The sequence below is a fragment of the Phaethon aethereus genome, assembly GCF_964289735.1.
Source record: "Phaethon aethereus genome assembly, chromosome: 5".
NCBI lineage: Eukaryota > Metazoa > Chordata > Aves > Phaethontiformes > Phaethontidae > Phaethon > Phaethon aethereus.
Window position 1 is genome coordinate 56990813 of NC_138579.1, and position 23088 is coordinate 57013900.

Genomic DNA, 23088 nt, shown 5'->3' on the forward strand with positions numbered 1-23088 from the left:
ATTTCATGCAAATCTACTTTATCCTTGAAATACTATATAGAAGGACTTAAGTTAATTTTCAGTATTGTTTGGTGTTTTCTGTTACATCGCAGGTGCAGAAAGTTTGGATCACCAGTGTTTGCTGCCAAAGGCATTGTTTTAGAGAATAATAATGTATGTTTTCTTTCAATGGACTTACTGTCTGTTTTGCTGGCTATTTAAGTTCTTGTACATGGCAACAACCTCACATTTTTTTTAAAAAAACGTTTTTCTCCTTGTGAATTTGTTCTTTTCACAGTTGAAGTTCATCCTTAATCTTGGTAGTACTAGAGAAGCAAAGCTGGATTTATTGGCAGCAATCGCTTTCAGTAGCAAGTGGAAGAGAAATTGCTAAATTGCCACATTATAAATGCTTAGAAATTACGCGTTCATTGTTCGGTATTGCATTATGATTTTCTGATAGTGGTGGTCTTGTTAAACATATAAAACTTCTCCTCCTCCCTTAGTTCTTCTAATTTTTTTTTTAAATAAAAACTGCAGTGTATTTAATCTACTGTGAAACAGTATCTTGTGGAATAGTGAAAATCTGTTCAATCTGAGTTTGCCTACTCTAACGTGTAGATTTAAAGCATTCCTCTGGGGTTATTTCTCTTTCCATATTAATGTGTTTATTGGAAAAATTAATTCCAATTTGTTGAAACTTTTAATTTTATTTTTAATTTTTGTCTTTCCTGAGAAAATTAGCCCTCAATGAAATAGCTACTCTATAGTAAATGAAGAAACATAATCTAATCAGATTATCTATAGTCTGGAAAGCCTACAGATTTTCTGAACATGTACGTTATGTTTTCTCTCCTCTTCTCTCCACCTCCTTCTTTCCCCCCTCCTCACCCCTGTGCATAGCTGGAAAATAATATGTATTGTGCTACTGTCCGACAGTATAAAACTCAATAGTTTGTGGTATGGATGTTGTAGAGAATCTAAACCTCAAGGAAAGAAGAGAAAGTTTGTGTCTTCCTTGGATGTTTTTTCTTTTCATAATTTTGTGACTCATTTCTAGTGGCCCTCTTAGTGGTATAAAATCTAATATTTTAGATTCATTTTGAGGAGGCAGTGTAGAAGACTGTTACATCTCTGTTAGTGTTCCTTCCTCCTTGAAATACCTACTTTGTTTAATTGCCATGGGCAGGGAAATAGAACCTTTTTGATAAGTAAATATTAGGAAAAGGCAAGTAAGATGGTTTTGCAAGTAAAATGCAGGCACATTGGAAGCCTGCATTTTCTACCTGTATACAAAGTGGAAAGGGAACAAGTGATAACAGAGTCAAAAGTAGATCATAAGACTGGCTGATCAACAGAAATGGCTTAGTCAGGCAGCGTTATATGCAGGAAGTGTCTTAATCTGCTCTTTGCTGAAACTGGATATTCCTAAAACTGATCAAATGCTGAAGTAGGATACCTGGTCCATAAGTAGTAAGGCAAATTGACTCGAACTGATGTGATGAAGCTCTCATGCATTAAAGGCTGGCCAGGGATTTTAGGGACTTGCTGTAGTTTGTTCTTGTATTTTGGACCTGAACTTACATATAAAAGCTGGAAAGTAGGGAATTATGCCAGATAAGCAAGGTATAAAGGAAATGGGATCAAAGTTATGTTACTACCTTGCAGGCTTAATTGAAACTGTGTGGTCACAAATGGAAAAATGTGCTTTCCCTGACACCAAATCAACTATAAAAGCTTTTGGACAGGTTAATTTGTTCAGGTTGTAACTGGGGAAGAGCAATGGTGGCAAACACCTTGTCCACAGTTAAACCCTGTGTTGAGCTACTACAATCGCAAACTCTTCTTCTCTGTTCTTATGAGTGATAACTGCTCAGAATTACTCTGTTCTCTGTTGCGTTCAGAATTTGATTGAATTTTAGAATTTCAGTGGTAGCAACAGTAATGTTTGGTGTGGCTTGTGTGGCTTATCTCTTTTTTTTTTTTTTTTTTTAATTAAATGGCTTTGGTGACTTATTGAGATGGGAAAAGGAAAATCATAGGTTGTTAATAGTTTGTTTTGTTTTTTCTGACGTGACTGTATTGCTACTTGTTCCTAAAATACAATTTGATAAATTGTGTTAATGATTTTTAAAAATGCCGCTTGTTGGTTTAAATCAGAAGTTGGTGTCGAGCTTGGCTGCTGAGGCTTCTTTTCATAACCTGCATATGGGATTCTGCAAGATTTTGCACTTCTGCTTATCCTCTCATTTCTTCATCTGTGCAGCTGTACTGAATTCTTACTTGTTTGAACGGGTTCTTATGGTAGGATTGATCTCACCTATGCTTTAAATGATATCTGCATCTGAGCTAGTTATCAAGATTTCTTGAATTTTAGGATGACTCATTTATTTCTAACAATATTGGTCATAAATTGCACCATTTCACTTAAAAGGTATTTTAATAATTCATAATGTAATATGAATGGTATTTTTTGGGGAGATTCAAAGATTTAACATTAAGTTAGTGAAAGATCTAACAGTAGGCTAGTCTCACTTCGATTTTAAACAAGAAACCTGGTATTGCAAAGTGCTGACTCCTATCCTTCCCTCACCGGTACTGGCTCTTCCACGTGTTTGCAGCCAAGCCTCTAAATTGGACACAATTTAGTTTCTCTGCATTAGCTTTATCTTCTCTGAGTGCTCTTTGTTATGTCTTGATTCTCTGTCAGATTTGCAGGCAATTTGGCAGGTTTCTTCCTCCTGATACATTGGCAAATACTACTCATCAGTTGTCACCGGCAGCATCTGCTTGAGAAGTACCTGAAATCAAGATAATAGCGGTAGTGCAGAGGAAGTTGCAGATGCATGGGAAGTGTTTGACTAGCCTGTCATTCATTTGCTCACTGTGAATCTTAAATATAAAAAGGCAAAGCTGACTGTTTGAAACAATGTGCTTTAGATTATCTGTTTTTGTTTGTTTTCTAGACAGAATTCATCTATGTCCAAGCAACAAATAAACCAAAGACCTTCAAGCATGGTCAGTGAAATGTCCACTGCAGTAACCGCATCTGCTGTTGATACAAAACCTGGCTCTAAGGTAAAGGAAAAAGGCTATTGTTTCAGCTTGATGATTAGGACTTCTCTTGCTTTAAATCCAGTACTCTTTTAACGCTGATTTTAACAGAGCCATGGGTTTAGCCTAGAAGTATAATAACTTATCTCAAAGAAGAGGTAATGTCTTCTACACAAAAAACCCCTACGTTTTTATAGCATAAGAGCAGCACTGTACACCCACATGACAGTGTTGAATGATAATGTCATGGTTTAGCCTCAGCCGACAACCATGCACCACGCAACTGCTTGCTCACTCCCCCCTCCTCCAGTGGGTGGGGGGAGAGAATTGGGAAAAAAAAACTTGTGGGTTGAGATAAAAACAGTTTAACAGGACAGCAAGAGTGAAGGAAACAACAATGATAACAACAATAATAATACCGATAAAGGAATGTACAAGAATAAGTGATGCCCAATACAACAGTTGCTCACCACCCGGTGATCGATAGCCTATCCCTGAGCAGCGATTCCCGCCCCCCCAGCTAACTCCAGTTTATGTAGAGGGCATGATGCTATATGGTAGGGAATATCTCTTTGGCCAACTGTGCCCCCTCCCAGCTTCTTGTGCACCTCCAGCCTTCTTGCTAGCAGGCCAGCACAAGGAGCTGGACTGTCCTTGACTACTTAGCAACAACCCAAAACATCAACATGTTACCAACATTTTCTCATCCCAAATCCAAAACATAGCCTTACACTAGCTTTTGTGAAGAAAACCAACTTTATCCTGGCTGAAACCAGGACAGATAATTTGAAAAATAGTTATTATTGTGACATGTGAAGTTCAAGAAACTTCTTAAGGACAGAAGTAAGTATATGTAGTATATGTAATACTAGGATTCCAGCAATTCTTTTGATAGTCCAATGTATATGGCAAAATTTGCCGCAGGATACCAGGAATTGTCATTTGTAGTTTTTTTCCATGAAACTTTACTGTTGTTCCTCTTGGTAACAACTTAGCTCCTTTTCTGCCATCACTGTAGTGCACAAACAGTTCAGACACCAAGTTTAGACACATAACGTTTAAAAATAGAAAAATCCATTATTTGACATTGACAAAGGGCCTGTGTTTATTATTGCACAAAATATAATAAAGCGCTGTACTTGAAGTGTCACCAACTATTTTAATGCTTCTTTGACCTTACAATAATTACAGTACAGTGAGAATGGGAGGGGGCTGGAAAGAATGAAGAACAAAAAATACTGGAAGAATTAGCAGAGATAAGATAGATTTCTTAACTTTGCCTGCACATTTTAAACTTCTCAGGTTTTGGGTTTTTTTTAAAAAAAAAAAAAAAAAAATGCATAAGTGTGAAGCCTGTTAAGTAATTGAGTTGAAGAAAGGACTTCAACAAATTGGTTGCAAAGACATTTTTGTTGAATTGGAATAACTTACAATCTTTTTCTAATGTTTTTAAATGTTTGGTTGAATATTCACAGAATCACTAAGGTTGGAAAGGACCTTCAAGATCATCAAGTCCAACCATTAATCTAGCGCCACCATGTACCCTAAACCATGTCCTGAAGCGCCACATCCACACGTTTTTTGAACACTTCCAGAGATGGTGACTCCACCACCTCCCTGGGCAGCCTGTTCCAATGCCTGACCACCCCCTCAGTGAAGAAATTTTTCCTAATATCCAATCTAAACCTCCCCTGTCGCTACTTGAGGCCATTTCCTCTCGTCCTATCACTAGTTACTTGGGAGAAGAGACTAACACCCTTGTCGCGACAACCCCCTTTCAGGTAGTTGTAGAGAGCAATAAGGTCTCCCCTCAGCCTCCTCTGCTCCAGTCTGAAAAACCCCAGTTCCCTCAGCCGCTCCTCATAAGACTTGTGCTCCAGACCCCTCACCAGCTTCGTTGCCTTTCTTTGGACACGCTCCAGCACCTCAGCATCCTTCTTGTAGTGAGGAGCCCAAAACTGAACACAGTATTCGAGGTGCAGCCTCACCAGTGCTGAGTACAGGGGCACGATCACTTCCCTACTCCTGCTGGCCACACTATTTCTGATACAGGCCAGGACGCTGTTGGCCTTCTTGGCCACCTGGGCACACTGCCGGCTTCTATTCAGCCGGCTGTCAACCAGCACCCCCAGGTCCCTTTCCAACAGGCAGCTCTCCAGCCATTCTTCCCTAAGCCTGTAGCGTCGCCTGGGGTTGTTGTAACCCAAGTGCAGGACCCGGCACTTGGACTTATTAAACCTCATACAGTTGATCTCAGCCCATCAATCGAGCCTGTCCAGATCCCTCTGCAGATCCCTCCTACCCTCCAGCAGATCAACACTCCCACCCAACTTGGTGTCATCTGCAAACTTACTGAGGGAGCACTCGATCCCGTCATCCAGAAAATCAATAAAGTTATTGAACAAGACCGGCCCCAGAACCGAGCCCTGGGGAACACTGCTTGTGACCGGCCACCAGCCGGATTTAACGCCGTTCACCACAACTCTCTGGGCTCGGCCATCCAGCCAGTTCCTCACTCAGCGAGGAGTAAACCCGTCCAAGCTACAAGCCTCCAGTTTCTCCAGGAGAATGCTGTGGGAGACGCTGTCAAAGGCTTTACTAAAGTCCAGGTAGACAATGTCCACAGTCTTTCCCTCATCCACTAGGCGGGTCACCTGGTCATAGAAGGAGATCAGGTTGGTCAAGCAGGACCTGCCTTTCATGAACGCGTGCTGGCTGGGCCTGATCCCTTGCTTATCCTTCACGTGCCCTGTGAGCACTCTCAAGACGAACTGCTCCATGATCTTCCCCGGTATGGAGGTCAGGCTGACAGGCCTGTAGTTCCCAGGATCCTCCTTCTGGCCCTTCTTGTAGATGGGTGTCACATTGGCAAGCCTCCAGCGATCTGGGACCTCCCCTGTTAACCAGGACTGCTGATAAAAGGTAGAGAGTGGTTTGGCAAGCTCCTCTGCCAGCTCTCTCGGTACTCTTGGGTGGATCCCATCAGGGCCCATAGACTTGTGGGTGTCCAGGTGGTTTAACATGTCCTTAACTGCTTCCTCCTGGATTATGGGTGGGTTGTTGGGCTCTCCATCCCCGTCTTCCAGCTCAGGGGGCTGAATACCCTGTGGATACCTGGACTGGCTATTGAAGACTGAGGCAAAGAAAGCATTAAGTACCTCAACCTTGTCCCCATCCTTGGTGACAGTGTTCCCCGCCATATGCAGTAAGGGATGGAGATTCTCCTTGCCTCTCTTTTTGTTGTTAATATATTTGTAGAAGCATTTTTTATTATCCTTTACAACTGTGGCCCGACTGAGCTCTAGCTGGGCTTTTGCCTTTCTAATTTTGTCCCTGCTTGACCTAATGAGACCCTTGTACTCTTCTTGAGTTGCCTGCCCCTTCTTCCAGAGGTGATAAACTCTCCTCTTTTCCCTGAGTCCCCGCAATATCTCCCTGTTCAGCCAGGCCAGTCGCCTTCCCCGCCAGCTCTTCTTACGGCACATGGGGACCGCCTGCTCCTGCGCCTTTAAGATTTCCTTCCTGAAGGCTGTCCAGCCTTCCTGGACCCCTTTGTCCTTCAGGACTGTCTCCCAAGGGGCTCTCTCAACCAGTGACCTGAAGAGGCCAAAGTCTGCCCTCCGGAAGTCCATGGTAGCAGTTTTGCTGACCCCTCTCCTTACTTTGCTCACAACTGAGAGTTCTATCATGTCGTGGTCGCTAAGCCCAAGACAGCCTCTGACCACCACATCTCCCACCAGTTCTTCTCTGTTTGTAAACAGCAGGTCCAGCAAGGCACCTCCCCTGGTAGGCTTACTCACCAGCTGTGTCAGGAAGTTATCCTCCACACACTCCAGGAACCTCCCAGATTGTTTCCTCTCTGCCTTGTTATACTTCCAGCAGATGTCCGGTAGATTGAAGTCCCCCACAAGAACAAGGGCCAGCTAATGCGAGACTTCTGCCAGTTGCTTACAGAATGTCTCATCTGTCTCCTCGTCCTGGGTGGGTGGTCTGTAACAGACTGCCAGCAGGATATCTGCCTCATTGGCCTTCCCCCTCATCCTTACCCATAAGCAGTCTGCTTGGTCTTCACAATCATTGATTTCTATGCAGTCAAAACACTCCCTAACATACAGAGCCACCCCACCACCTCTCCTTCCCTGCCTATCCCTTCAGAAGAGCTTATAGCCTTCCGTTGCAGCACTCCAGTCACGAGAAGCATCCCGCCATGTTTCTGTGATGGCAAGTACATCATAGCTGTCCCGCTGCACAATGGCTTCCAGCTCCTCCCGTTTGGTGCCCATGCTGTGTGCATTGGTGTAGATGCACCTGAGCTGGGCTGTCAATTTCAACTCTGGCACGCCACCCCTAGGCTCAACTCTAGTGAGCCTGGTTTTATCCCCTTCCCCCTTCAAATCTAGTTTAAAGCCCTCTCCATGAGGCCTGCCAGCTCCTGAGCAAGAATCCTTTTGCCCCTTGGAGACAGTTGCACTCCATCTGCTGCGAGGAGGCCTGGTACCGTGTAAACGGCCCCGTGGTCAAAAACCCCAAAATTCTGACGACGGCACCAGCCCCTGAGCCATGTGTTGACCAGATGTGCTTTCCTGTTCCTTTCAGCGTTCTTCCCTGTCACTGAAGGGATTGATGAAAATGCTACCTGTGCTCCCGCTCCATCGACCAGTCCTCCCAGTGCTCTCAAGTCCTTTTTGACTGCCTTTGGGCTTCTTAGTGCAACCTCATCGTTGCCAACCTGTAGGACCAACAGTGGGTAGTAATCAGTGGGCCAAACCAGACCAGGGAGTTTCCTGGTGACATCTCTCACCTGGACCCTAGGGAGGCAGCAGACTTCCCTGTGAGTTGGGTCTGGTCGACATATTGGGCCCTCTGTACCCCTCAGAAGGGAGTCGCCAACGACAATTACCCTCCTTTTTTTCTTAACAGAGGATGTCTTGATGCATGGGGCTGGCTGACTCACCCTAGGCACCCCCTTGGATGGACCTTCATCAGGGTCCTCATGTTCCTGTCCCTTACGCTGCAGTGAATACCTTGTATCCTCCATCTTGAGGTTGACTTTTGGCACGTTGAGAGTAGGTTTTAAGATCCTTTCATCTATTTCTAAATGTTTTCTTCCATGAATTCCATAATCATACTTTCAAGAAGTGAGTTCCCAGACATGGACTTGAGACACAATCACAAAGACAGAGACACTTTCTGTTTGTCATGGCAAAGGTCTCTAGCTACCCATAGCTATTTATTATCTTTTATGAAATGCTTTCATAGTTTTTCCTGCAAATGCTGCAAATGTGTAGGTACAAGGTTGGAATCCTGGCCAAATTCAGACTGATTTTTATGTAGATCTATGCTCATTTAAGTAGTACCAAACCAGAAAGTGCAGAAACAGGTACATATCTTTCTACTTGTTTCTTCTGCAGAAAGTTGACAGCTAGGAATTGCTATGTTTGGGGTGGAGGGGGAAGGTAAGCTGCCAACTGTACAGCAGATTTGTCATTCTCAGTTCAAGATGAAAGAGATTAAGACTTCTGGCTTGCTTGTTGCTGTGTTCAAGTCTGAACTTGGATTGAATAAAACTTGTGAAATAAAAAGTAATTGTTTGGAAAGAGAATTTCACATGTTCTGTCCAACAATGTCAGTTGTACGGTGTACAACAGGAGGAGCATGTTGGAAAGAAGGAAAAGAAAAAAAACCAAAATGAGTCTTATACATTATCAAAATGTCATTATGTTTCATTCTTGTAACATATATAAGGAGGCTTCATTTTGTAAGACACCTGAGATGGGCAGTTTTGCAGAAATGCACATAGATCATTGGGGTGAGCCCCACTATTCTGATGCTCGCACTGTCTGAATAAATTGTCTGAAGACTTTAAACCAATGCAGTCTACCCTCCCTTTTGAAATTTGAGCGGTATGGAGTTGAGGAAATAAAATGCAAAAGGGCATGCTGATAAACCATAATTGTTTTCTGTCCCAAAGATCTGCTTGTTCATAGTCAATTGAATTACAGATGAGTATTTTTTCCCCCCAATTTTTAACCATATTAAAAGCCATTTATATTGATTACGAATGGAGGAATAAAGATCTGTTTCAGTTTGAGAGTAAAGTACATTTGGAATTTAGTCTGTTAAAGTGTCTGATGGTGTGAATAGAAGCATGTAAACGTTACTGTGCTACACAGTACTTTGGTCAAGTCAAAAGCATAAAGGATAGTAATGTATTGTATTTATTACTATCTACGCTTTGACAGTGTGTTTTGGATGGATTCTGTGCAAGAGAAGTAATTGAGTTTTTGATGACACTGCTGGTTGCTGGTATTTGTCAAAGGTGAACTGTGAGGGTTACAAGTAAATAAAGAATGGATCTAGCAGTTGAGAGAACCCAGCAATGGTGACAGGTATGCGATGGTGCCAGCTCTGCGGGACTGTCTGGAGCTGGAATGTAGGACGCAGGGTTTAGTTTGGGGCCACTGTGGATGAATGCTCAGAATTAAGCAGGGATTTCTGAGAGTTTCAGTTTTTCCTATCTGAAAAGCAAGGATTTTGTCTAATTTTCTTAGAGATACTGAAAGGATTCATTAATTCATTTATTAGTAAAACATTGAGATTTTTTGAGTGTAAATGTTTGACTTAAACAGGTGGGGGTTTCGTGCGAGGTTTTTGTTTTGTTTTTTAATTTCCTGTAGCTTGAAAATTAAGTTAGGTGTTCTCTTATGTGTGCATATATATAGAGGCATATTTTTACCAAGATACAGTCTTCCTTTTTGCTATTTAGAAAATCTGTTCTAAATGAAAGGCTGTTTACTTTTTTTTTTGACTGTCCAGTTTTAGGAAAAAAAAATCACATTTTATAATTAAGTTAGCAACTTTCCTCCTCAGCTAGAGGCTACTGTAAGGAAGAAGATGACACAGTGATGAAAAAAGATTTGAAAATTTTGGCTTTTGACATTTTGGGTTTTTTTGCAAAAACTTATGAGTCATTCACAAACAAGCCAGCATAACAAATGTGCTGAAGTCAAAAGCAACTTCTTTGTCTTCAGTGACACAGGCAGCTGCTCTGACCTGTATTTTTCAACACATGACAATGACATCAGAATATTTTAAGTTAGGAAAAGATGACTACAGTACAGACAAAGAGTTTTAAAAATATACATTTTCTTCTAAACTAACTTTTTATTCTAGCTAGTGGAAGCAAGGCATGACATTCAGTATCTGTTATGCTTTGTTTTATTCCAGAGCAGAATGAGATGATTAGTACTACAGATGCTATGAAAATTTTAATTACATGAAGCACCATAAAATTATTTTTTATTTCTATTATGGGTAGAATACACAGCCTTAGGAAAACTTTTCCCCCCTCTCATGTAATAGAAACTGTTTGGCCTTTTGACCAAGTCCAAGGACGACTCTTCTATACTATGGTCTGCTTTTCTTAAAAAATAAATGAGGTCAGAGAATCAAAGTGCTTGATCACTGACAGAGGATCTGATGAAAAAAATCAAATTTAAACTCTGCTGGTAAGGCTAGATCACCTATCACTTTAACTGTTCCTTAGTTCATCCACCCTTCCTAGAATAAATATGAGGAAGAAAAATTAGGAAACTAAATTCTGTACATTGAGTAAATTGATTTGTGTTCGGGTGCAAAGCATAGATTTTTGACTTTCAGAGCCTTAAACAGTTTGGCTGGTTTTCATCATTATTTCATTTGGCTCATTTTTTTTCATCACTCTTGTAATGTAACTGTTGCATCTAACATTTGGCAACAGTTTTTGAAAACCTTGACTGAATTGATTACTTCTCATTTTCCTTAAAAGAAAATATATATGGCTTGGCCTGATGATCATACGATCACCCAGAGCTTGGCTGTCCTCATGATATATCTCTCTGTGTTTGTTTAAAGTGCTGTTGGACACAGGTTCACAAGTTATCTTTTGAAATATTTTCAATAGCAAACGCAAAATGCCTAACGTCCTATTTCTTCCTTCCTTTAGTCTCAGACTTGCTGCTTGTAGTGCTGTGAGTGAGCACCCACAGAGATTTTGTGGTCATCGCTGACATGCAGCGTTTGCACAAAGCTGGTGCTCCACAGCCTGTGAGCTGAGTGCGTTAGTGCGGGTATGGCAGAGAAATCGGCTGGGACATCTCAGTGATACTGTCCTCGCCTGGCTTTTACTGTGAACTGGTTATTGCCAGCGGAATGGCAGGGGCACCTGCTCAGAAACCCGTTGCTCTTCACAACCTGGCCTGTTAGGTTTGTGCTAGCCCTAGGTGGTGAGCTGCCGAGGTCATCTCCTGTGTTGCCACGGGTCTATCTTGTGCAGACTCTCGCCGAGGTGTCAGTCCTAGGGAAAAGCCCATGCTTGGCATCCTTCCTGTCTCCTAAGTGTCAGGAGGTTCCACAGAAATGACCAGGACATGCAGCTCACCTGACTTCTCAGCAGCACTGAAAGCATCATGCTGCTTCCTGGTAAACAGACCTGTGAAACTGCCTAGTAAAATCTGCCCTTTGATATCTTGTATTTCCACGTGTTAGATCTACATTGCTGTTTTATATGCTATAGCACCAAAGAAAAAGTGGATTTTTTTTTCTTACTGATTATTGCTATTCTCTTAACCCTGCATTAAGATATGAGCTTATGTCTATTGAAATCTGTGAAATTTAGTGTGGGTTGGTAAAGGCTGGCCTCAAAATTATCAGAATCCATTTAACATTGTCATGTATTGCTAGAACATTTTTTTATTATATATGTTGTCTTCTAGTCCAGATGTTGCTTGACTGACAGTTAAAAAAACACTGCCACATTATACTTCTTTACAGGTTGTGAAGGCTGGAAACAAAGTTCATAGCTTCGGAAAGAGGGAACAAGCTATCAGGAGGAATCCCAATGTTCCTGTTATAGTAAGAGGCTGGCTACACAAACAGGTATGAGTGTAATCATCTGTTTCTATTCATATACTTCAATACAATCACCAAGTAAAAGTAAGTGCCTTCCAGGCACAGAAGCTTGAATGTTAGTGATGCAGGGCAGTGTTGGGTACTCCCACAAGCTTCCATAATGAGGGGCTTGTGCTCAGCAAGTGTGAAAAACAAGTTTTATGTACAGGTTTGATTCAGAAGTGGAAACAATGATAAATGGACATTGTCATCACGGTTAAATGTTGAGGCTATAACTTTGTTGTCTAAATCTTATTATTTTTTCTGGTTTATCCTGCTGGCTTGCTGCCATGCTAATCTCAGTCTCCCTCAAAAAGCACTATAAACTCAAGGTTGACTGTGAAGGCCTTATTCCATCTGCTTGTTCATGCCCTTATACCCTGATCCAGAGGTTTGATGCCAACCCATGTGCCTTTTGTTCTCCAGAAGCAGGGGGGAGAAAATGAAGGGAGACAGGGACCCATTCACTACACATAGCTGTCACCCAGACCAGTGTCCGAGCAAAGGCTGGATTGTAGGATTTCATCTAATAAACAGTATTTTACAGCTGCTGCATCTTGAACTCTTAAGCTAATAGAAGGATATTGAAGCATGTATAGAATAGAAGCACATCGAGTGTGACTTTAAAGTAAATAAAACTGTTTGTTGTATGAGAATACTTCCCTGCTTCTAATTTGGCAGTCAGCATCCATCAGATTATCACCAGAGATCCAGCAGCTAGGTTTAGGGATGAGTAGGAAAAGGCTGAAATTGAAGGCTTACAATTATGATTCTACATGTCCAGGAAAGTGAAACTGCTGACAGCCATCCACGTCCTTCTGCATGGAGAGCTGTATTCTGCTAGTAGCTCTGTTGACATCCACTACCCAAGTCCATTAGTTTTCAGGACAGAATCAGAACTCAGACACAGTATGCTACACCATTGTAGCATGAAAAAGGAAAGGGAAGAAAGTCCTTGCATATTTAGTATGACTGCGGAAAGCAGAAGGGAAATGGTATAGAGAATATTCCCCTAGCTATTTCCTTCTGTCCCCTTACCTCTACTTGCAAGCACTTAAAGCCTGAAGATACTTTCTGTGCTGCTGGTCTCATCAAAGCCTACCTCAGCTAATAAGTTGTACTTGCTTAGGTTACAGTCTGGCAATTTTACAAGCTTCTGAAATTAATTTCAATGTAAATATTACTCATTTTGACAAGGCAATATATATTTTATATATATAGATCTCCACAGACATATTATATTACACTTCATTAAAATTTGCACATTGTGCACCCTGTTTTACTTCCTAAGGAATATTTGATAAAATTACATTTTAGACATGGGTGACATATGGGAGATTGATTGTAGAATTATGGGAGATCGTTGTCTGAAATGTAAGGTCATACTTCATAGCTGTGTAGTAGTTTTCATCTTGGTCTACACACAATCCTTGTTGGAGTTTGTGCCATCCAGATGCATACTTTCTTTCTTCATTGCAGCATTAATCTGTCTAAATAAAATATGCATTGGTTGTGTTTAAGGTTAATCTGAATGCTGTTTGGGATGTGAATTTAATTACTTAATGAAAATTAGCAGTTTGAATATTCTACCCTGATTATTTTATAGTTGGATGTTTTGCCTCTTACGTTTCTTTTACATAATATTTTGCTAAAACATAAACCACTTGTTTTTGCAAATATTACCATATTTAGGTAACCTTCTGGTAAACTACTCACTGGTACAGCATTGCATGATAAGCTATTAACTTTCCTTAAATGAAAAGTGTATCATATTTCTTGCATTTCAGGATAGCTCTGGAATGCGATTATGGAAAAGACGATGGTTTGTGCTTGCTGATTATTGTTTGTTTTACTACAAAGGTGAGTAGATATTAGCTCTTTCGAGTTAGTCTGTAACAGTTCATCTGTTCAAATCACATTGCAAGCATAAACTAGTTGAAATCTTCAGATTTAGTTATGTATTCTGAGAGGATGGATTGTGAAACAATTACTCATCCATATGTCTTTAATGCACAGCAAATTTCAGGCCAGAGTTGGGGAGCAAGGGGATGCTGTCTGATATTTGACACGTAACCTATCTTTGATATATGCCAAGGTTTACGTTGTAAAACATTTGGCAGAAATACCAGCTTAAGATTTATCCATCTCTAGTCTGCGTTGTGTTACCTACTTGCTTGCACTTGGACAGTTGATTTTTTGAGACTGCCCTGTGGCCAGACCGGGCATTGATTCACCTTTAATCCAAGGGACGATGCAAGAGCGAGAAGTTCTGAATCCACTATTGCTACCAAAGAAGGTTAGATGTGATCTTAGGCTGAACTAGGAATAATGATATTACCGAAATTTATTTTGAAGTTTTGAATATTGCGTAGTATACTACAATTTTTGGAATGCATTACAGAATACAAAACTTGAATTCATATTTCTAGGAGCTGCATTTCTGCTGCTGATCACTTTAGAGCCAGCAGTAGCAGAGGTTTCCTAATTATAGCAATTAGCCTAGATGTAGAATGCTAAATGGAAAGTCCGTCATGTTATGCAGCCTGTCAGAGTTCATTTCTCACAATAAGCTTTATTCTCGAAGCATATTTTCCTGTCTTAACATTAAAAAAAAAAATCACCACCCTCCCCAAAAAAAACCCTCAACAAAACCACAAACTGAATTAAAAAAAAAAATTAATCTTGTTTCTTTAAAGATAAAACTTTTTTTCCATATATTATTGGTGTTGAGTCATAAGAAAATTCAGGTCAGAAGGGACTTCAGAAAGTGTCTAGTCCAACTCCCCAGTGAAGGCAAGGCCAGGAAGGAAGTCAGCCCAGGTTGCTCAGTTAATCCAGTCAGGTGCTGAAAACCTCCAAGGATGGAGATGGCACAACCTCCCTGGCTGGCCTGTTCCACTGCTTGCTCTGCCCTCATAGGGAAAACTCTTTTCCTTATATGCAGTCTGAACTGCTCTTCTTGCCTCTTAATGCTCCTTGTCTGTTTGTCCATAAGGGAGAATGTATTGTTAACCTGCTGAAAAGTGCAGTGAATTAGTCTTTTTTTTTTTTTTTTTTTTTTTTTTAATTCAACAGACAGCAGAGAAGAATCTGTTTTGGGTAGCATACCATTGCCTAGTTATGTAATATCTCCAGTTGGACCTGAAGATCGCATAAATCGCAAATTCTCTTTTAAGGTACAGTTACAAAGCTTATTAGCTAATCATATCTTAGAGTGTTTATTTTCAATAGAAGATATGCTTTTGTAAATAGAAATATCATCTGCTTTCCTATTTTATTATCTTTTTTTAAAAGTAGGCAGGTTTATTGACTGCCTGTTCAAATGTGACAGCACTTTTTTGTTCCTTATGAATTGACATTCATATGTCTATTACTATGTGTCTTTAGAGCTCAATAATGTGTCTGTGAGTAAAGATCCTGTTTCTAAAATTGGAAATGAGTATTGATAAGTTGTTCCAGTACTGTTTACAAATGGAAAGAAAAGTTGTCTTTCTTTCTTTATAGAGTACTTGATCTCATAGTGGACTGATGGTCATGGTTTTGGTTTTGTTGTGCGTTCTTTTTTCTTTTCTAATAAAATAATCATCTCAGTTCTTGCAGTTAGAAAACAACATTACTGTAGCTTTTGATGTATAATTTCCTCATTTCGAGAGGAAAAAAGAGTAACCAAATTTTTTCTCCCTTTTTTTGGGGGAGCAATCGCCATCCTAAGTGAAATGGATTTTTTTTAAAGAAAAAATGTTCTTTTTTCATATAATTTAAAGTTGGGTTTGTGTTTTTTGCTTTTAAAACAAAAAATAATTGTATAATCTACAGTTCTATTCTCTGTTATAAAAACTTAACGAAAATGAAGTAAAACATACATTCCTTCCTGACAGTGGAAAAACCTGACTCCAATTGATTATCTGAGCTGCAGCACTAAGGAAAGGTTTAGAAACTTCAGTCTATGTTGCAGATTTAAATTCTACTGACACTTGGAGCAGGACCTGCTTTTCTATCAAGCAAATGAGCTATGTACTTTAAAAAACCATAAATTTAGAAATCAGGTTTTGATCAGCTATATTTTCGGAGATCTAGAAGGAAACTTCCTGTTTAAATCTTTTCTATGCTGAAACTATGAAGAACATCTGCTCAGTTTAGACTTTCTCTTGCATTTTGATTTTTGGGGTGTTTTAAAATTGTAGACTGCCTTTTGTTGCTTTGGGTTCTATTTTCAAGTGGATAATGGTTTGAAATTTATTAAACAAATATTAAGTTGGGAAATGTGTGTTTAAAAAAAAAAAGAGCCAGTGCACTTTGTGGAAATGTTTATTGTACTTTTTCAAATGCATTGAACATGAGATAGCAGGACAAGCTACAAAGGAACCTTTGTTTAAGAAAAACATTCCACTCCAGTATTTAATGAGTGTAATTCATAAAGCCCTCCTAGAGCCTTTTCCTATGAAGAAGCGCATACTGAAGCAGGAAGATCCAATGTACTTCTGGGCTTCTACTTCTCTTAAATAACTATTAGTGCAGACTGTGGAAGGAGGTAGATGAAAGTAGCGATAGTATCTAGTTGCTTTGGTGTTTTAAAAAAATAAATCTGACTTTTATTTTATTGAACGGGTGTTTGTAAATGTTAATTGAATGTATAATAGGATTGTTAACCAGTTTAACACTAGCAGTGATAAGGGGGAAAAAGACCCTGTGTCTGTGTGTATACACACACACACACAAGCACAAGCACACATGTAGTTTCCAAGCATGTTCTATAGGCAAGCTGCCAAGTCACCACTGCCAAGTTGTGCCTCTCCTTTCCTGTGGAGTAGAATCCGTGGTTGTGACCATGGTTAAATGTTTTCAGAAGGAATTGCAGACATCCTCTCTTCCTTTTAGATTATCATACCTATATGAGCTCTACCAAGTCTTTAATCTGAGTCTTTTTCTGAAAATCAGCATGAACCAGTAACCTGAGACTTTCAACATAAGATCATTACTAAGAAGTTTGATAGAGAAATAGGGAGTTCATAGCAAAAGAAACTTTATGCTAGAAATGTATATTAAAAAAAAAAACAAAACCCGCAACATGCTTTTCATGTATTAGTTTGTTGGGCCAATCTTAATTCTGCTTTAGGTGTTTGATGATTGACTGCAGACTTGATGCTGCAGTTTCATTTCATTAGAACCAACTCCTAGGGCAGTAGGAAGACTTTGTAAGATTCCTGTCGCATGGACCCCATCCAACATTGACGTTCAGTGGTCATGGAGTCTGTCACAGAGTGGGCACACGGCAGTGGGAGCATGGCTGTACTGGCATTCCATCACTCACCAGCCATTACCTTTATCTAATCTCTTCAATACACTTTGATATCCAGAGCGTAGACGGACATTCTGTCTCTTGACGTAGTGCAGCCAGAAATAGAAAACACAAGCAGATTAAGCCCAAAATAAAGATAGGACTTTTTCACATTTAAGTCCTGAATGAGTGGAAGAATGTGCCATGTCACTTTTTCTATTTTGCCTGTCATTTATGCACATTGTTGTAAATCCTCTGTTACAATGGAGGTATTAGCTCCCATTTTAAATGGCTGTTTTAGGTAACAATGAGTTTTTGAAGCTAAGGAAGCAAACTGCGAAAAATTTCAACATTTTGGTTTGTAAAACTAAAGGAAGGAAATTCACTTAGCAAATACGTGGACGCTTTTTGCATATGATTCAGTTAGAAGAAGGTTTGTAAAATAGATGCTCACTAGGATACGTGTTAAACCCTGCTAACTGTTAAAATGTATACTGTAGGAGTTCTCAAAATTCTTTTCCTTTCATCATCCCCTAAGGCCTAGCTTTAAGCTTTTGTGTACAGGCCTGCAGAACTGCTTACAGGCTGTTCAGATGCAATCAAAAACCTATTTTGAAGTGTAGCGGTATGTATGTTAAATTGTTTTGTTTAGAACTTCTGCTTTTAAGTATCTATCTTGAATTTTTCACATTATTTATCCCAAGCAAAGTGCCGTGACCAGTTGTAAGCTATTGTCTTTAAGCTGTGTGACAGCCTTTTAGAACTCAGGAGTCTTATTGCGTATTTAGTCCAGTAGCTAACATCTTAAAGATATTTAATTAATCTAATTGCTGTATTTTTTTAAATACAGTAATTTTTTGCTGATACAAATGTGAAGAAGCACAAATCCAAGATTTTAGGCTTTATATGTGCATTTTTTGTTTTGTATGTATTTATGTATAGATTTTAATGTGAAAAGTTTGCACAACATTAATGTATAGCTGGAAATACTCCCTGTGATTAATAGAGAATTGACTGTACTTCTTAGTGATACAACAATTTTAAACATGAGTACTATCAAAGGTTAATGTCATTGCAGTCTCTTTAGAAGCCTTATTGTCCTTAATCATGAAAACTATTTTTAATTAGTCTTATAGGTGTTAAAATAGATGAGAGAATACTGAAAGTAAACTCCTTTATATAAAACTGACAGTAATACAAATTGAGAAACTTGGAAGACCTACCAACGTTTGCTGTAAAGAAATCAAAACTTCATGCAAAGACAACATATGCAAGTATGTTTGTATTTAGGCGCGTATCTTGCTACCAAGTAAAGTCAATGAAGGATGTTCTGATGTCTCTGTAAGAGGTAGGAAATAGCATTGGAGATACAAATTACTTCTTTTTATTTTGATACTTTTAAATTTTTTCAGAGATATACCCTCTTAGCGTGAGGGCGTTCAGAGCCTAGGAAGCCAGGCCAAATCATTACTTCCAGAAGGTGCTGCTGCAGTTTGTTTTTAAACATGCTTTCAATTATTGGCAGTCTAAGACTTTCTAATGGAAGCATCAGTTCATTGCCTAGACCTCCTGGGATGAGGGCACACTTCTTACCTGTTTCTTTGATCTCACTGGTTTTCCTAAAAAATTTTGGCATAGTTTGTTCCTTTATGTTCTCTGGATCATTGTTGCTTCCTTAGGCTCCCATACAGCTTATAAAGCTTCTCTGGGTCTAGAGACTCAGGTGAAGAAATGCCAAGGGATATAAATTTGAGAGGTGCCATTTTAGAATTTGTGCTGTTGTTTATAGTGAAGGATCAGAATATTATTTCAATTTTTGCTCATAAATACCGAACTTCACGAGAAGGGAGAATTTCCTGTATTTTGTAGCTTAATGAGAGGACTAAGTTTGAAAGACTACAGCAAACTTCGTTGTCCCCCCACCCCCCTCCATGTGAACTATGGCTTTTTCTCTCCTAGGAAGTTTGAATTATTGGAGGTGAACATAACAGCTGTCGGCGTTAGTTACTTGTAGTATAGTCTTTTGTTAAGTATTTTCTTTGGAAACATGAATCTTTTCATGATTTTAACTTGTTTAACTTTTTGTCCTTGTCTTGTCCTGTTGATACGCTCTTGGGGTTTACTGTCCATTTCTTCTTCTATGCATTATGGGAGAGAGACTGCTTTTCTTCTCAATCTATCCACATTAAGGCATCTGAATGCATGAATAGGTACCAATATTATTTTTACCCTGTTGTGTGTATGGTGTACTTGTGCACATGTGCTGTGTTTTAGGCTTTTTAGTATGCTGTAGCCATCCTAATAGCTATTGCTTTTAAAAAAAAAAAAGAAAAAAAAGAAAAGAACCGCTAGCTTCTGTACTTGCTAGCAGTGACAGCTACAGGACATTGGCACAAAGTAGCTTTCTTGCATATAAAACACGCTACTAATAAATAACAGAAATATATTTGAATTTTCCTTTAACCAGTTTTATATATTATGAACTTCAGACTGTCGCGTTTGTTGGTGATAACATACCATCTCCATTATCCCTTCCAAAGCCATGAACGTGTATGGCTGTGATAGCTTCAGTCTCTCAAGGGAGCATGGTACAACATACTTTGCATATTTATACTGTTTTCCCCTACAGCCTCTTAGGCAACGTCCTCAGCAGTGTTCATCATGCACCGCTGAAAGAGAGCCTGCAAGGCTTCAGGTTATGCTGATCAGGATGTACCCATCAATAAAGACAGACAGCTGTTAAGCTTATTCATTGATGTGGTACGCAGTTTCCACAGTTAGTTATCCAAGGCTCTACCCAGCAAGTGTACAACCAGTGAATGGTGGGGTCCAACTACGTCATCTGCAGCAAGGCATAAGTAGTCTGCTTTTCTGCAGGAGTTGCTTCACTTCTGAGTTCTAGCATCTTCTATGGGCTCAACGTAGTCTGTGAAGGAACCCAGCAGTCAGAAGGTCTAGTGTTAAAATCACCGATTTCCTTTACATCTGGAGCTGCTAATTTTCGGTCGTTCTTACACTGGATGCTAACTGTAAATTGCAGTGAATTAAATGTTTCTAAGTCGTATATTTGTTTTGACCATCTGTAACGGTCTCAAGGTGACAAAAAAAAGCAAAAAGACCCCAATAACAACAAAGAAAACCAAACCCAAAGAACTCAGCCAGGCAAACATGAAAAAAATCCTTTGATTCCTAAATACGCAATTGACCAGAGCTACCATTTCACCTGTGTGAGTCCTGTTTTCCTGTGTTAAGGTAGGTAGCTAATGGTGGGGAGAGAGAAACCACCTTGCATTCCCTTAGCAGCCAATGCTGTTGGGAAGCAGGGACTCTTCAGAGCAGGAGAGTCTTGGACTTCTCTATGTCACCCTTTCCTCCTCTTCCTTCTCCTCCTTTTCTTAGCTGGATGTTGTGCTGCGGTCTCAGCCTTCCCACTAGGGGTGTGATGCCAGCCAGGGACTGACGCCGCTGGAGACTGTATTACCACAGTTTTCAGAACAAACAGGCTTCCTTGCTTGAAACGCAGAAGGGAAAGGCCACCTTTCACATGTTCGTAAGAACAGGCTCCAACAGAAAAAGGGAGTGAATTTTCCACAAAACTTAAAGCACTGTAATAGCAAGCAAATATTTTGTTCTTCGGACTTGTTGATACGAGCCTCTAAGATTATAGTAATTTAGGAAATTGAGGGTAAACAACTGAAGTGACAATATTTAGGGAGGGCTGCACCCATTAAATAGCCTGGGGTTTGTCAAAACTATTGCTGTGTTTCTAAAGCCATCTGTGATTGTACAGTGGGGTTTTTTAATTTGGAATAATGAGGGGGAGATGATTTAATCAAAATAAAAAGACCAGTCATTCAGGGAAGATTTGTGAAATATGTTTAACCTTTAAAGGAAGATGTAGCCAAATTAAAAAGTTGAGATCATTTTCTTTCCTTTTAAAAAAACCCTGTTTCGGCGGTGTTTCATGCCATTAGCTTTTGTGTGTGATAGCAGGTTTAGTTTTATAGAAAGCAGTTTATTATTAATTTTTTAAAAATATCATTACAAGAACTTTCAAGCCGGGTGTACCGTCTTCAGTTTTCTGCAAAGTAAGGAGTTGAATCTCTCCCCTACTAATCTGAAGCACATGTGTAAAGTAACTTTGAGGAAATACAGTCAAGTGTTTCAGGACTGAGATGACTTAGTAATATCTATACTACTGCTTATACAAATGTGGATGAGATTTGATTAAATTCAACTAGCCTAGAGTTACAAAGCCATTCCATATTGAATACACTTGAATATTGAATGTATTTATAGACGAATTTCCAAATACCTCTAGTTTGCAGTGGAATTTCATGGAGTATTTTGGTGTGCAGAGATACTTGTCAATATTTTATGTGCTGTGATAATTGCATCAGTATTACTAACTTTATCAATGTCTTGTGATTCTGCAGCTAATATAAAGTTTCAAGTGCACGCTTTAACCAAAAGATCATAACATGCGTTATAATCAGTTCTTAAATAAGCAGTTTAATTGCTTGAATGGTAAGATTTTTGTCTGTGTTTTGTCTGAATAAATTGCTGTATTAAATGAGCTGGGAAAATTGGCTTGCTTATGCATGTCTTAATGAAAATTTCTTTAATTTGTTTTCTATGGTATTTATGGCAAATGAAATTTATCATTTAAGAGAAAACAAGAAGCTGAAATTTCCTACTATGATAAACAGAAGCTCCGCACTTTTAGCTTAATAGTGCGAGAAAGAGGTAGAGGAATTTCAGTAAAAATCAGAGTGCCATTTGAGTTTGCTGTGCTACAGCCCATTGTGGCAGTGTAATAATTTTACCCAAAATTCAAGAAACAGTCAAAGAATCTGGAAAGGTTTTTTTAAAGATGTCAGGAAGAGTTACAGTAAATATTCTGGGGGAAAGGGCTATCTGTCTGACTTCTTATTTTTTTTTTTTCTTACAGGCTGTTCATACAGGTATGCGGGCATATATTTATAATAAGAATTCTGTTATTGGCTCTCAGGCAGAGCATTCAGGGATGCGGACGTACTACTTCAGTGCAGATACCCAAGAGGACATGAATGGTTGGATTCGGGCTATGAATCAAGCTGCTCTTATGCAAACACGCTCTTCACTGAAGAGGCAAGTTCAGTACAGAAACTGTTAGCTTTTAAAAAAACTTAAAAAATATATATATCAGGTTGGTGATTTCTGAAAATTATATTTGCAAATGTAATTGTGTACATGAAACACATTCCTATTTTAAAGAAATAATTCTTTTTAATTTATATTTTGTTGCAAATCAGTTAACTGACATTAATTAAGAAAACTTGGTTTTCGGTATTTGTGTCTACGCATAAATTGTGTGCCCACATATATGTGTAATTTTTTGGAGAATTTCAGTTTAAAAGTTACAGTTTTTGTGAAGAAGTTCATACATCTGCAACAACTAGTTGGCAGCCTTGAAGAGAGATAAATAAAAGTGAAAAGACAGAAGAGTAATGAGTTGTTTCAAATGAATGCTTAGAACTAGGATTAAAATGCTGCTAAGAGGCAAAAGAATGTTAAAGATGGATAAATCATAAGTGCATAGAGTTATGGATGTTAACTAATTTATGCAGGTATTAACTGTTTATTTTTTTACTTTGGTGACCTTTAGTACTTGTAAAAGTTTTTAATGGTCTCCTCAGTGTAGAAAAAAAAAAAAAAGCACAGTTACAAAAGGAGGATGTTCTTTGTCCCATTGTTCTTAATTAGTGCTAGGGGCAAACGAATTCAGCTGTGCCTTCATGTGCTTCCAGTTTTTCTGTTTTCTTAAAATTGGTGTAGCCTTCTTGATGTTTTGACTTTGGGAATGTGAT

General features: G+C 39.2%; 1 protein-coding gene across 1 annotated transcript in view; it reads left to right on the forward strand.

The window, feature by feature from the left end:
* The window catches only part of PLEKHA7 (pleckstrin homology domain containing A7), a gene marked incomplete at its 3' end in the record, with an annotated part of 157966 nt that overhangs the window by 95377 nt on the left and 39501 nt on the right, over nucleotides 1–23088 (forward strand). Inside the window, exons 5-9 of the mRNA XM_082000515.1 lie at nucleotides 2946–3057; nucleotides 11845–11949; nucleotides 13749–13821; nucleotides 15037–15137; nucleotides 22191–22378. Of these exons, the coding sequence (XP_081856641.1) occupies nucleotides 2946–3057; nucleotides 11845–11949; nucleotides 13749–13821; nucleotides 15037–15137; nucleotides 22191–22378 (579 nt within the window). The remainder of the gene's footprint in view (nucleotides 1–2945; nucleotides 3058–11844; nucleotides 11950–13748; nucleotides 13822–15036; nucleotides 15138–22190; nucleotides 22379–23088) is intronic.